The sequence below is a fragment of the Acartia tonsa genome, chromosome 8, assembly GCF_053477335.1.
Source record: "Acartia tonsa isolate MP-2025a chromosome 8, ASM5347733v1, whole genome shotgun sequence".
NCBI lineage: Eukaryota > Metazoa > Arthropoda > Copepoda > Calanoida > Acartiidae > Acartia > Acartia tonsa.
Window position 1 is genome coordinate 44249176 of NC_137267.1, and position 14909 is coordinate 44264084.

General features: G+C 37.7%; 1 protein-coding gene across 3 annotated transcripts in view; it reads left to right on the plus strand.

Moving 5' to 3' along the window:
• LOC145327048 (uncharacterized) overlaps positions 1 to 14909 on the plus strand; it is a 45248-nt gene that overhangs the window by 19442 nt on the left and 10897 nt on the right. For all 3 annotated transcript variants that reach the window (XM_080170560.1, XM_080170561.1, XM_080170559.1), the window contains 4 exons: positions 10339 to 10433; positions 12032 to 12108; positions 13655 to 13746; positions 14265 to 14347. In XM_080170560.1, the coding sequence (XP_080026686.1) occupies positions 10339 to 10433; positions 12032 to 12108; positions 13655 to 13746; positions 14265 to 14347 (347 nt within the window). The remainder of the gene's footprint in view (positions 1 to 10338; positions 10434 to 12031; positions 12109 to 13654; positions 13747 to 14264; positions 14348 to 14909) is intronic.

Below are 14909 nucleotides of genomic sequence, written 5' to 3' on the forward strand. Positions count from 1 at the left end.
TACAACAGATTTTCATGTTCTCTGATACAGTGAGACTCGCAGTGGGCTAAAATAACGATACATCCCCTTCACCCCTTTTACCCCATCCCCTCCCTTCTTACTATTTGTTTCGGAACGCAATGCCTAGCCGTTCTCGAAATCTTATCTCGAAGCCTCCCGAATGACCAACATAGTGAAGTTTACGAATGTGTATTTATTACCATGAAAACAGTAAGTCTAAAACAAAAATATAAGAATTAATTACATAAAATTAATTGTTATTATTTTTTAGCATCGAGGTTGCGTGATTTTAATTTAATAAAAAATATGAATTTTCTAAAAAACTTAAAATTGGCACGAATCATATTAAATCGCATCAGAAATTGATAATTTTAGAATAAAATAATCAACATTATAAAAGTAAATATTCGTATATTAAAACTTAGCAGTTAAATGGTCTATTTGTTGAAAAATTAATGATTTAAATTTCTTCATAAAATTGTACCATTCTACGCTTATTTTCAAGAATTAAAAGATAAATTCTTACCACATATGATGTCAAACTAAGCAGGAAGGCTTATTTGAGATCTTCCACATATCAGAGCGCATGTATATTCAAGCAATACATTATTTTCATTCACGTAGCTCCTCACATGGGAATTATCAAAGGAAAAGTGCGCGTCTCTTTTGTTTGTTTACAAGCCACGCGCGGAGATAGTTAGGAATGCCACGTAACACACTCATTCTCTGGGGAATTCTGGTGTAAGGAAAAAGGGATTAATGGGTTCGAACTTGCCGGGGAATACAAGAAATACATACCGATACACACCCGTCTATTCACTGGGAATCGAACACAATACCTCATCTTTGCAACATGCGTGCAGACAGTGTCCACGAAATCACAATCTCATAACGCATAAATTACAAGAGTTTAAATGTCATGGCCATAAGGCCTAAAATTTGTTATGGAAACTTACGTATACCACAACTACTCAAACCGCCTCATCTACCACATAAGGACAGGAATAAGGAAATGGAAAAAGCATTCAACATTCATGAATTGCACATTTACCACTCACACATCTCATTATATCATGGCCTCATAATCTCAAATAAAATTAGAATTACAGACCATGTAATTGCAAATACATGAATTAATAATCATTAGTACCTAAACTTCAATTAGGTACCTACATAATAAAATAGGTAAATGATTTTTATACTAAAAATCGCATCGATAATTAAATAATCAACTCAAACTTTTTTCATTAAAAGAAAGAAAGATTAAATAATAACATTTCTTCTACTAAATCTTTTTGCTAGAAAAGAAAAGTAAAATTGCAAAAAAACTTCTCAATAATTAGAATTTTTCTCCGACAGAAAAATAATTGTGCTTACATCTAAACATTCTTCAGATAAGATAAGTAAGATCCTTAAATCTAAACATGTTTTAATAAAATAGATACTTAAATCTAAATAGAATATGACTGTAAAAAAATCATCAAACTTCGGAAAATTAAAATTTCATAAATTTAAATATTCGTGAATCAAAATTGCGTAAAATTAAAATTGCAATTGAAATATGCAAAATAAATTTACTAAAATAAAACAAAAGCTCAATGTAAGAAAAGAACTTCTCTAAAATGCTGAATCTTCAATTTCTCTCTGTTTTAAGAAGAAAGCAACATATACATATTCATACAGTCATAATTAAAGGCAATCTGGGCCTCAGTTAGAATGAATCCCTCAAGATACAAACTAACAATATCCATCAAATAATAATAAATGCCTTGTTCCAGCTATCCTGTCGGACGTTATGACTTTCCATCACATCTTTTGATACTGCATAATTTCCAACAGGATTTCTGGCGCAGGGCTGCATCAACTGAAACAAACATAATTAGTGATGTTTAATTCAAAACAAAAATAAAAAGAATCATGAAATAATTCAAAGAAACTTTTAAATTCATCAATCAAAGCAAATTAATCAAAAATAAAATATTTTATGCTTTAGTTTTGCCGTTTTGCGTCGGGCCTGGCCGAGGAAACAGAGCTTAGGTACGTCGTAAAGCGGTCTTATTAAGCTAAATTCTACGAAAATCAAAGAATCTACTTAATTCATCGCGAAAAAAATCTGCATTTTTTCTTTAGGTACATCAGTTCAAAGGTAAATAGTAATAATTTTAATATGCATGTAATATTAAATTATTTATGTGATTGTAATAAATTATAAAGAAATATTTAAATGATGTAAAAATCTCATTTTGTTAATTTCTTATCATATCAAATTTCAATCCAACAAGGATAAAAATGTTTATATCTGCATAGGTACCTAGGAAATTTTCCTCAAAAAAAATCCCAGGTCTCGGAAAGACTTAAATCATTGAAAGAACTTGCGAAAACGTATAAAAACTTAAGTTTGCATTTCAAATGAAAAAAATCTTGCATCGATTTGAAAGTTTAAACGAAATTATATCAAAAACTGCGTTTTTTGTCTTTCGAAAAAAATCTGATAAATCTACCGAAAAAATAAAATTCAAAGTTAAACAAGAACGATACTTATACTAAACTTTGGGTAGATCGATCTTCAGTAGTCGTCTTGCGGAAATCTCGTTATCTGTGGCGGCGACGCCGTCTGATAATTTGTATTTGGCAACCACGGTCCTTCCACCTGGGCGCACTTCTTGAACTCGTCCCAATTTAAACTTCTTCATCAAATTTGTGCTGTCATCAACAAGCACCACATCTCCTGGCTCAAGCAGCACCTCGTTGCGGCGCCACTTGATGGACTTCAACAGCTCGGGCATGAGCTGCTCCTTGTACACCTGATGGAACTGCCTGGTCAACTCCTCCAAGTTCTCCAACCTCCTGGTAATCGGTTCCTTACAACCGGTTTCAAACGTACAGATTGCATCATTTGTCCTGCCTCCAAGCAAATCAGCAGGTGAAATAATTCTCCAGGTATTGACGTCTTCTCCAGCAGTGGCATACGTCAACGATTTAGAATTCAGCACTCTAGCTGTCTCAGCACACAACACCAGTAAATCATTGAAGGTTACGGTAGCTCCGGCCAACTTCTTGTTCAACACTCGCTTGACCAGCCCAACCTGTCTCTCCACAGTGCCAACAAATGAATGTGCAGCTGTGGGCACAAGGTGCCACTCAAAATGCATCCTTGTATCCTTCAAAAGTTCATCTAGAATGCGTTTGGTACCAGCCATATTGGTACCATGATCAGTTGTAACTCTTCTTGGCATGTTGTAAAACGCCTGAAGTTTTCTCAAGCCGACCAGCACGGCTTCAGTTGAATAATCTGTCAAAACATCAATAAACACAGCCTGTGTAAATCTACAAGCTACTATCAACAACCAGACTTTGTACTTTGTCTTGGTTTTCCTGGTGCCAACGCCAGGTTTCACAACTTCTATGGGTCCCGCAAGGTCCATATGGACCTCTTTGAAGGGCACTGACGGCTCCACACGGTCGGGCAGGATATTAGCCATTGCGGGACTCGAACGCTTGGCATACTCAATGGAACATGCAGCACAATTCTTGACCACTTTCATAGCCTCCATGCGGCCATGTGTGATCCAAGCATACCTTCGGCTTTGGGCTAAAGTCTTGCGATGGCCTCCATGGCCCAGCTCATCGTGAGACTGTTGTAGAATCAGCTTTGCCAGCCTGTTGTGGCGGCTAAGCAAGACAACACCTGGGCTGTCCTTCATAACTTTCCTTGGGACTCCAGCTGCGGCCTCAAGAGCTTCGTCACCTCTGGCGGCCATTTTAAGTATTGTAAATGTCCGAAGAGGAAAACATCCATCGTGACCCACTATGGGCCAACAAACCTGGACTTTGTGATGATACGGTTGAAGAGAATTGAACTTCCCCTCGGCGTCCATGGTCATCTCCTTCTCTTGGTTGAAGGATGTCAAAAACAGGTCACAAACAGAATCCAAATAAGTGTTTGTGAAAGTATAGTTCTCATAATACCTAGAACTATCATTGTTGCTACCACCATCCTCATTTGTTGCAACACCACGTTTCTTGACAAGTAACATTTTGAAAAGGTTGGCAGCCTTAAGAACTGCGGATACAGTCCTTCTTGCCTGCCTGTAGGTCCTCCTTGCCAGCGACCTCCAGAAATCATTGTCCACCATCTGTGTGAACATTACCTTGAGCTTCGCCATCTTTGGATTAAGCTCACTCTCAGGAATAGATGCGTTAACCTCACCCGCCGTTTTAACGGGCCACTGGTCCTGTTCCAGGCGCAACCAGCTTGGACCTTCCTGGTATGTAGATCCAGGTTGTACATCCTCAATTGTACACAAACCTCGCGTAGCTAAATCCGCAATGTTGTGTTGGGTAGGTACCCATCTCCAATCTTCAGGGCTCGTCAACTGTTGTATTTCAGAAACACGATGACTGTTGAAGACATTTAGCATAACACTGTCACTAGATAATTGTGCTAGGGCGCAGCTGCTATCACTAAAAAATACTTTGCCAGAGATGTCGAATGGTAGGGCTCTGACAACTGTATCCACAAGCCTTGACAAGATTAGGCACGATAACATTTCTAACCTCGGTATAGACTCCATCTTGACTGGTGCGACACGTGACTTGGCGCAACACAAAACTACATCAAATCCTCCAGCACATGGCCACCTCAGGTAAATAATGGCTGCATAGGCTGAGCTTGATGCATCACAGAAACCAATTACCATTGGAAGCCCCAATGGCTTATCAGGAACCATCGAACGTCTGAACGACACATTTCCAAGTGCCGCCCTGTCCTGGAGGCTGCTCACAAACTCTGACCTCAACTCTCCAGGTATGGAATCATCCCAGTCACATCCATGTATGCAAACTGAGCGTAAACATAGCTTGGATTTAAGCAACAATGGTGAAGCTAAACCCAACGGGTCGTACAATTGTTGTACGATTCTCCAAACTTCTCGTTTAGTTATCGTTTCAGGTAGACTTCTCCAGAGATCCTCCAAGTCCAGGTCCTCCAGCAACTTTCTACCTTTAATCTTTGCGCCGTGGTTGGCTCTAACAGGCAAAAACAATATATCCTGTTTTGGGTCCCAAACAATGCCCAAAACTTTTGCTCTGTCAACATCATCTCCAGAGTAAATAACAGATTTAAATCTGAAATTTCCAGGTTCAATCATCTGCTCCAGCTCTCGGACCAGCTGGACAGCTTCAGGTTTACTGTTATGACCGCTTAAGTGGTCATCCACGTAAGTACAAGTCTCCAATTTCACAGAAGGAGGATCTTGATACAACACAAATTCAGATCTGAGCGGCTGCTGAACATCTCTCCACACATCTTGATTGGCTACAACATCAGAACCTCTAATTTTCTCAGATCCATAAACATCATGAACATCCTGCAGGGATCTTCCACCAAAAATACGACCAGTGAGTCTGAGGGCGGTCACGGCCATATCGCCTGCGAGGGCCTCGCCAAAATTAACAGTTTTGGTGAGGTAAACCTCCGGCTCTCCATCAACTGTATCAGCAAAAAATACGCGTTTCAGCTGAGAATCTTCATAGGTAGCTAACAAACTATTATAAAACTTCTGGATATCAGCCACAAGCGCACACTTGTAGCTTCTGAACCGAATAAGATTGTGCATCAGGGAATATAATGGAACTGGCCCATCCATCATAATACTGTTGAGACTCATCCCCTTGCAACAGAGGCTGCTGTTGGCGCATATCCTCAACGGCGTGGAAATACTTTCTTTATATGCACACACCAGGCTCGAATAATAAACAGGCCCAGTATAAGACAGATCTTCTGGCGACGCTCTAACATACACGCCACGAGAAACAGCTTCATTAAACACTTGGCAGAAAGTATCATATTCGCCTTTTTTGACCATTCTTTGTCGGTCACGCAGGCAAATCTTGTACGCCTGCTCTGAATTATCAAACAACACACTTGGCGGCGTCTTATAAGGATATGAAGCCGTCCAGATACGGCTCTCAAGATCCAGCGTCAAACCTTCTTCAATCAGCTGCCGCTTGCGCACGTCCAAGGCGGACTGCCCGGCGGCAATGGCAGCGCAATGGCGGCAGTTCTTACAGCCGCTGCACATTGATGGCGGCTGTATTCCCAGACTCTCCGTGGAAAGGAACTCCATCTTGCTGACCTCTAGCTTAGTAGCTTTACAAGCGACAGGATTAGCAACAGTCCTGCCGTCTGCAGACACAACTAGATAACCTGTACCAAATAAGCTTCTGTACAGTCTAGAATCACCAACCATTTTATCTGCACACGGGAACATAGCTGGTGTCAGGTGCCCAATAAGAACATCTATCTTACCATCAACCATAGAGAAATTATCAGGCTTCATATCGAAAATCTCGGCGGCGGCTGCAGGATCAATAGAACGTAACCCTTCGTCAGTACCAATGCTGGGCACTACCGCCGCCTCCAGAATATGGCAATTCCGGTTGCGGTCAACCAAGCAGATTTTAACCGTAGGACATGCTTGGCTCTTTCCATCCGCCAAAGAAATAGTAGCTGTGCAACCAGTTGATGGCAACTCTAACTTCTTGGCGATACTTCTAGAAATTAGTGTGAGATTAGCTCCACTATCCCACATCGCGTTGACGGTGACTTGGCGTTTGTCAGCCGCCACGGCTGGGAGCTGCTGCAACATCAGCATATAATTGTTCTTGCTGAACAATTGTGATTCATAAACTGCCGCAACTTGTCCACCAGCAACAGATTCATGTAATAATGAATTATGAGGCTGATTGCAGCTGTCTATGGTACAGCTGCCAAGTCTATCGGCCTTAGGACAATCAGCAACCCTGTGGCCCTTTTGAAGGCAAAGCAAACAGGCGCCGATCTTCTTGATAAAGTTTTTACGTTCAGGAACAGACAGATCCCTAAACTTAGAACACTTAAACAACAAGTGTTCAGAACTGCAACCTTCCGACGGGCAAGGCTGTTTCTTCTTGGTCTTTGCTGGAGACCCAGGTTTACCTACGGCTGTAGCTGCTGCAGCAGGATTACCCTTCTTCTTAGAGGGGGTGTCCATATCAGTCGAGCACCGCATTAAAATAGCGCCCCTCTGCTCCTCGATAATCTGCATCAACTTTGGCACATTTGGGACGTCCATTGAGCCCAATGCCAAATTAAGCTTGTCTTGAAAGTCTCGAGGTAACTTCTTGGATAACATCTCCAGAAGGATCACGGTCAACCACTGGCTGGTGGTAACCTCATCATCTTCATCATCTTTAGTCAGCTGCTCCAGCTGGCTAACTGCACCACCGAACTCTGCTAACACAGTCACAATCTGGTTGGAGTCCGACGGCTTAGACTTTTTCTCCCATTGGTTGAAAAGGCAGAGCATTTGACGTGTCTTAGACTTGAAACGCGAGTCAAGGTAAGCCCACTGAGATTCATGCGATTGAATCTGAGTTAATTGGAGTCTCAGCTCTTTATTTTTACAGACCTTCTCACTGCTCAACAATAACTGCAAATACGACGGGTCCTGTCCTACAGTAAGCTTTTTAAAATTGTCCTTAAAACTTACGTAAGATGCTTCCTGGCCGTCGAATGAGGGGAGAAGCCGCTCGTCAACACGATTCATATATCCTGGCGTGAACATAGAACCGGTGGCGAACTGTGGTGTGCCAAACGGTGACACAAATGGCGATGCTGCTGGGGCACCCGCCGTCGTCGTGGGTGGCTTCACAGGTTCAAGCTTAACCTCAGCCAATTGTTTCATCAATGCAGACAAAGTGTTTATAATTGGATCGGGCAAGGGAAAATATGACCCTTTAATAACTTTCACGATCTTCAAGCATCGATCATATAGTTCAGCCTGATGGTTAGGCAAATTATCACCAACTAAATCAACAACACTTTGAATGTCACTAAGCTCTTCTATAGCATTAAGAGCATCCTTCAAGGCACTATAGTCTTTTTGCACAGTAACTATATCAGAATAAATGTCACTAAACTCATCAAGCTCTTGGATTCTCAAACCAAGCTTGCTAAAACCGTTCATGATGCTGTCGAATGTTTCGAACTTGTCGTGAACAAGGATTGACTCCTTAGTGAGATGTCTAACATCAAGTTCTGAAGTATCACTGACCAACTTCATCACTCTACTTAGCTCACTGGTTAGGGCATCAACTGCTGGGCGCAGCCGCTTACTCAATTGATCACCTTTATTCTTTTTTGGACCCATGATTGTCACTAAAGTTAACTGTACTGATTATGACTATAATAATGTGTGGTAAGGTATCACAACCAACACATTCACAAAACTTCACAGATTCTTCTTAGCTGCATCTGTTCTGTCTTGTTTTCATTGTTTCGGAACGCAATGCCTAGCCGTTCTCGAAATCTTATCTCGAAGCCTCCCGAATGACCAACATAGTGAAGTTTACGAATGTGTATTTATTACCATGAAAACAGTAAGTCTAAAACAAAAATATAAGAATTAATTACATAAAATTAATTGTTATTATTTTTTAGCATCGAGGTTGCGTGATTTTAATTTAATAAAAAATATGAATTTTCTAAAAAACTTAAAATTGGCACAAATCATATTAAATCGCATCAGAAATTGATAATTTTAGAATAAAATAATCAACATTATAAAAGTAAATATTCGTATATTAAAACTTAGCAGTTAAATGGTCTATTTGTTGAAAAATTAATGATTTAAATTTCTTCATAAAATTGTACCATTCTACGCTTATTTTCAAGAATTAAAAGATAAATTCTTACCACATATGATGTCAAACTAAGCAGGAAGGCTTATTTGAGATCTTCCACATATCAGAGCGCATGTATATTCAAGCAATACATTATTTTCATTCACGTAGCTCCTCACATGGGAATTATCAAAGGAAAAGTGCGCGTCTCTTTTGTTTGTTTACAAGCCACGCGCGGAGATAGTTAGGAATGCCACGTAACACACTCATTCTCTGGGGAATTCTGGTGTAAGGAAAAAGGGATTAATGGGTTCGAACTTGCCGGGGAATACAAGAAATACATACCGATACACTATTATTGAATTGACTAAATTTATAAGTTAGAAATTAGCAACCAAAAATGACGACAAATTTTCCCTTGTCATAATATCCTCGTATATTCTATGTCCATTTTTACAAGTCTAAAGGACAGAGTGTCCTTTGAAAACTACCAAATTTCCATACAAGCAATAATATTATGTAATTGTTTGACAATGATGAAATATATTTAAGTACAAATCTCAGTTTCATTGCAATGAATGTAGAAAATACGTGGATATTATGACAGGGGAAAAATTGTCATCAATTTAGGTTGCAATCATGGAACTCGTTTATTGGTCAGTTCATTTAGGTTAACCGGTAAGATCGGGGGGAATTAGGTAATTGGGTTAGAATGATTAAATCGTTATTTTCGCCAGCTACAAGTTTTACTTTATTAGAGAACATAAAAATCTAGTGTAAGGTCCAAGTAATAATATATCTACTTCATTGCGTTTTATTGGAATTACGTTAGTTAAAGTCCAAGGACATATATAATTTGAAGAAAAAAAATTCTAGTAGCTCCATCCCAAACCCTTTAAATGTGGTCGAAAATGTAGGGCTTTTTTTAGAGGGGGGGGGGGCAGGATTTTCACAACATCCCTCCCAACAGCCCAAAACCTTATATGAAATTTGTGAAAAATCGGTCCAGCCGTTTGTGAGACCTAAGCGAACATATTTTATTATTCCTTATTAGACATTTTGTTACATTATGGTATTTAGAATTGACTTGTTATTTAATACCTATATTTGCGACAACTTTTACTGCACAGAGACTTCCAATTTCCATCAATTACAAAAGATCCTCCATTTACGGGTGGGTTCGAACCATTTTCGGTTGAGCTATGAGGGATACTGAATGTTATGTTTTAAAAAAAGGGATCAAGTCAAGCACAACAAGTTAGCAGAATTTGTCAATATTTTGTCAAGTAAAGCAGAGTATGCCAATATTCCCCTATGTAAAGTAGAGTAAGCCAATATTCGCCCAATTAAAGCAGAGTATGCCAATATTTCCCCAAGTAAAGTAGAATATGCCAATATTCCCCCAATTAAAGTAGAGTATGCCAATATTCCCCCAATTAAAGCAGAGTTTGCCAATATTTCCCCAAATAAGGTAGAGTATGCCAATATTCCCCCAATTAAAGGAGAGTATGCCAATATTCCTGTAAGTAAAGCAGAGTATGCCAATATTTCCTTAAGTAAAGTAGAGTATGCCAATATTCCCTTAAGTAAAGCAGAGTGTGCCAAAACAGGGTATTGGAACGCTCAGCTTTACTTGATCCAAAAAAAAGATAGGGTAAACAAAATTTTATTAAGGATAACAGAAAAAAGTTGGTTTTACTTGTGTTTGAACTGGGTAAGGATGCAGATACGGCCAGGAAGGAGGATGGAATGTCGTTTTTGGGGGCCAGGTAATAGTTATTTATCGCATCGTATTATAGACAGCTTTCTGCAGACATTAAAATAAAAAGAAATTATAAGATATAAACTAGTTTAGTTAGGACCGAGATCCGAAGGCCCAGGCTAAAAAACAGTTATTAATCTTATGATTATTTTTATTTCTTGGAAAATTGTCTGTAATATGACGTTATACATGATTTTTCAGTATGGCTAAGAACCGGTTCTAATCCAACGGATATTAATTTGGCGTCGAAGCCATACTGGAAAGTATTGTTATTACACTTCTATAAAATAAAAGTAAAATGATATTTGTCTGTCTGTGTGTTTGTACTGTAGGATCTCGCAAACCGCTGGACCTATATGGTTCTCCTCTAAAATGAAGCTTCTTATAGGTCCTGGAAAGGCATATAACTATAACTAATTCCTCAAGTGTCCTTCCTAGAGTCTTTGTGGGGCGTAGCCGCTATTATTTTAAAAAGAAGTTATACAGGCTTTCTGACAATTAGTTTTTTTTTGAAAGTTATGAAAGAATATTGTTTTGAATAATGTTATTACATTACATAATATCCCAATTATGTTTTTATTTTAACTATTAGATTTTGTAAAAGGTTTATATTGCCACTTGAAAAGAAAAAGTTATTAAAATTACTTAGAAAATCGATTATACAAATTGATTTTCTTATTAAAAAAGTATTTATTTATTCAATATTGTTAACAAAAAATTATTTCAAATACAAAAAATTTATTGAACAGTAAAAGTTTATGTTTTAATGGTTTTATGTAAAAGAACTACCTACCCTTACTGTTTGTAAAAAGACCTAGGTAGTTTTTTATCTTTACCAAAGATTCAAAAAAATGTACCTTACGATTTTTAGTTCTTTGTTAGGCCCTAGGGGTCTCTAAAACAATTGTCTCCAAAAATTTTGTTTTCAGCAACTTGCAGGGAGTAAGGGAGGGGACAATGAATCGAATATTCAATTTTTAGGAGTCTCAGACTTTTGGTACTGGCTTAAAGGGAATGTGCAATAATTTAGCAGTTTCTGACTGACTTTGGGTACTAGCGCACAGAATGCCGCTAACTCGTTTGTTAATTTTGAATATTGCAGACAAGTATCAATAAACTTAATTTGTTATGATGTGGCTGGTTTTAACAATTTTTTTCTCTCCAGAAAATATCATTTCATACATAAAAACTTTATTTTGATATTTGTTTAATAAATAATCTAAGAATCAAATTAAATTTTGGGTTATGGGGCTATTGGTTGAATGGGTTCCAGGGAGATTTTTCTAGTTATTAATTACATAATGGTTACGTCAGTCTGATGTGCTGGTAATATAACTTTCAAATGAATGCTTTTTTCTTTGAACTTTCTTCTTATTTTATTGTTTTCTGTATTGTATTAACTCTCCCTTTAAAATTTCCTCCATATTTGCTGGATTAATCTGGATTTCAAGGTCTTTCAGCAAATACTCTTAAATTGAATTAATTGCCCATAGTTCCATCCCTTACTCCCTAAGCAACTTGGCACTAGACTTGTGGGGCTTCAAAGTTCTTAACCTAACCTAATTTAGAAAATTAATCATAATTGAAATAAACTCTTTTAATTAGGCTTGAGGTGCGTATGTTCCGTGATAATATGACAGATTTCAGAGATGTCGTCCTTAAAGGGGAAAGGTTGTATGTAGGTAAGATATTTCTTGTATTCATTGGAATCCGGTGGATAGGAACCGGTTCTTATCCATACGAAAAAACTATGTCTATCATCGTATTATATCCAGCTTTCTACGAATATAAAAATGTACAATCATAAGAATAAAACCAGTTTTTTGGCACCTCGGGGCTAAAAAAAATAGTTTTAATCTTATAATTGTACATTCTATATCCGCGGAAAGCCGTTTATAATACGATGCGAGAAATAACTATTCTCGTATTCATTCGAAATCGGTTCTCATCCATACAAAAAAATATTTGTAGCATCGCGCGTATTATATCCAGTTTTCTTGAAAATAAAGAATGATGTACAAATATATGATTAAAATTAGTTTTTTTAGCCAGTGCCTTTATACAGGGTGTTTTTTTTTTTTAATAGGACAAAAGTATTGCTTAATATAACACACTTGGGACATTTTTATCAGAAAAATATATTTAGCGATTTTCAACGAATTATGCCTTAAAAACTGTTTTTTTTCAAAGTACCTAATTTTGGAAGATTTTTGGATCATGACCAATTTAAAGGATTAGAATTGTCATAAACTCTAGTTTTTGGAAATATATGTATCATATTCATGCTATTTGTAGTATAGAAGCTACGTTGGAAAATGTGAGAAAGGTTGAAAAGTTTTAAGTAGGGACATTTTACCACGTAGCTCCTAAACTGTACGTCGTAGCACAGGAATATTTCTTAAACACCCAAAAACTAGAGTATATGACGATTCTAACGATATGCATAAAATTTTTTTTACTATTAACTCAAGCCGCACAATTTGATTTTAAAAATATACACATTTTTTCACACCCTTTAAATTGGTCATAATCCTATAGTCTATATTAAGATACTAGCGGCTGCGCCCCTAGAAGCCTCTAGGGACACTTAAGGTAGGAGGGGGAAAAGTCGACCGCATCCCATCTTAAATTTGAGTTTTAAAAAGGTAAAAAAAATATTTTTTTTGGGGGGGGAGGGGATGAAGACACCCTCCCCAAAAATAGTTTAAAACCTTCCCAGGACCTATAAGAAGCTTCACTGTAAAGGAGAAAAATATCGGTTCAGCGGTTAGCGAGATCCTTCGGGACAGACAAAAAACGCTTAATACTTTATATAATAGGATAGATTATAAATTTCTTATAATGGCAAGTGGGTTATAATAACCAATACTTTTGTCCTATTAAAAAAACTACTATGTACACTATGCATCTCCCTGACCCATCTGATACAGGATCTCTAGATGCTAGGGACTTAGCCACTATCTATCTTCAGAGAGGGAGGGGATATTGGGCTGTTTTTTTTTCACTTGTCCCCAAAGTTTTATAATAATGTTTTCTTATTTGAGACTTTAATTCAATTTTGATTGGTTGGTTCATTAAGGCGGGAGTCCAAACGTTGCAACCTTTAATTGAAATCTACAGAAGGGCTAATTTTGTGTATCATCATTGGGGATTTAAATCAGTTTTTCGGCCATTGTCTTATCCTTTTAGATCCCTTATTTTGATTACATCCTTGTTTTTTTTCTTCAGGAAATATAGATCCCCTATCCAGTGATGATGACTTGTGCAGAATGTTTAACAGTATTCAGGAAGGACCAAACCAACCAGTTCTTAACAGCAAGGTAGAAACTTATTTTTTTTATTGCTCCGATAATTTTACTTATTTTATCTATCAGTTAAGGGATTTGACAATGGGTGGTAATTTGACCTACATCCTTTCATTACCCCTTCAGTAGTTTAAATTTATTGGCAGAAAAGTTTAAACATTGCGAGTGTAAACCAACCAATCAAGATTTAATTAAAGTACCGAGAGTTTCTAAACTAACGAATAATTGTATACCAAGCACTAGCTGCTACTCCCTTAGAGTCCTCAAGAGAAATTTAGTTGTTTTTTGGGGGTAGGGGGAGGAGCTAGGTTTGGTTTTTCTTGGGAGGGTGGTAATACTCTCCCCCAAAATAGCTATAAACTTTCCCAGGACCTTAGAAAAGCTACAAATCGGTTCGGCGGTTAGCGAGATCCTTCGGTACAGATATACAATCAGATATTCTTAACTGGGGCCCTGGGGAACATCTTTGAACGCTTTCTTATAATTAGGACTTTTAGACAAAGGTCTAGCAAATGAAGTTGTTTTATTTGCAGGTGATGAGAAATTCCGCTGGTGATTCCTTGCAGTACGGATATGTAACTGTACTACAGGAATACACAGACAAAGCAGTGGAAAGGTGAGCAAAACATTTGTTTAAAAAATGGACATGATATTATTACTTCAATGTTACACCAGATTTTTATGTTCTCTAATAAAGAGAAACTCGTAGAGGGCTATAATAAAGTTATTCCCCATCAATTGCATTTTCTCCATCTCCACCCCTCCTACTGGATGATCGAACTGACCAATGAAGTAAATTAATTCCATGTTAGCAACTTAAATTGACGACAATTTTTCCCCTATCATAATATCTGTGTAATTGTATATTCTAAAATCATTCTTTAAGTGATAAAACTAGGGAATGGAATTCAATCTTAAATTATAATAATACTAGCGGCTTCGCCCCTATCCTCTAGGGGCTTTGCCCCAAGAGGTGATACAAAATTTTTTTTGTACGAAATACGTAAAAGGACCAAGGAAATCTTCTACAAAAAAAAAATAAATGGGGGGGGATTTTTTGATTTTTGGGGGGTTGGGGTTGTCCCACCCCCCAAGAAAATAGCCTAAAACCACCACATGACCAGTAGGTGTATTCCCTGAAGAGTAGAATCCGATCGGTTCAGTGGTTACCGAGATCT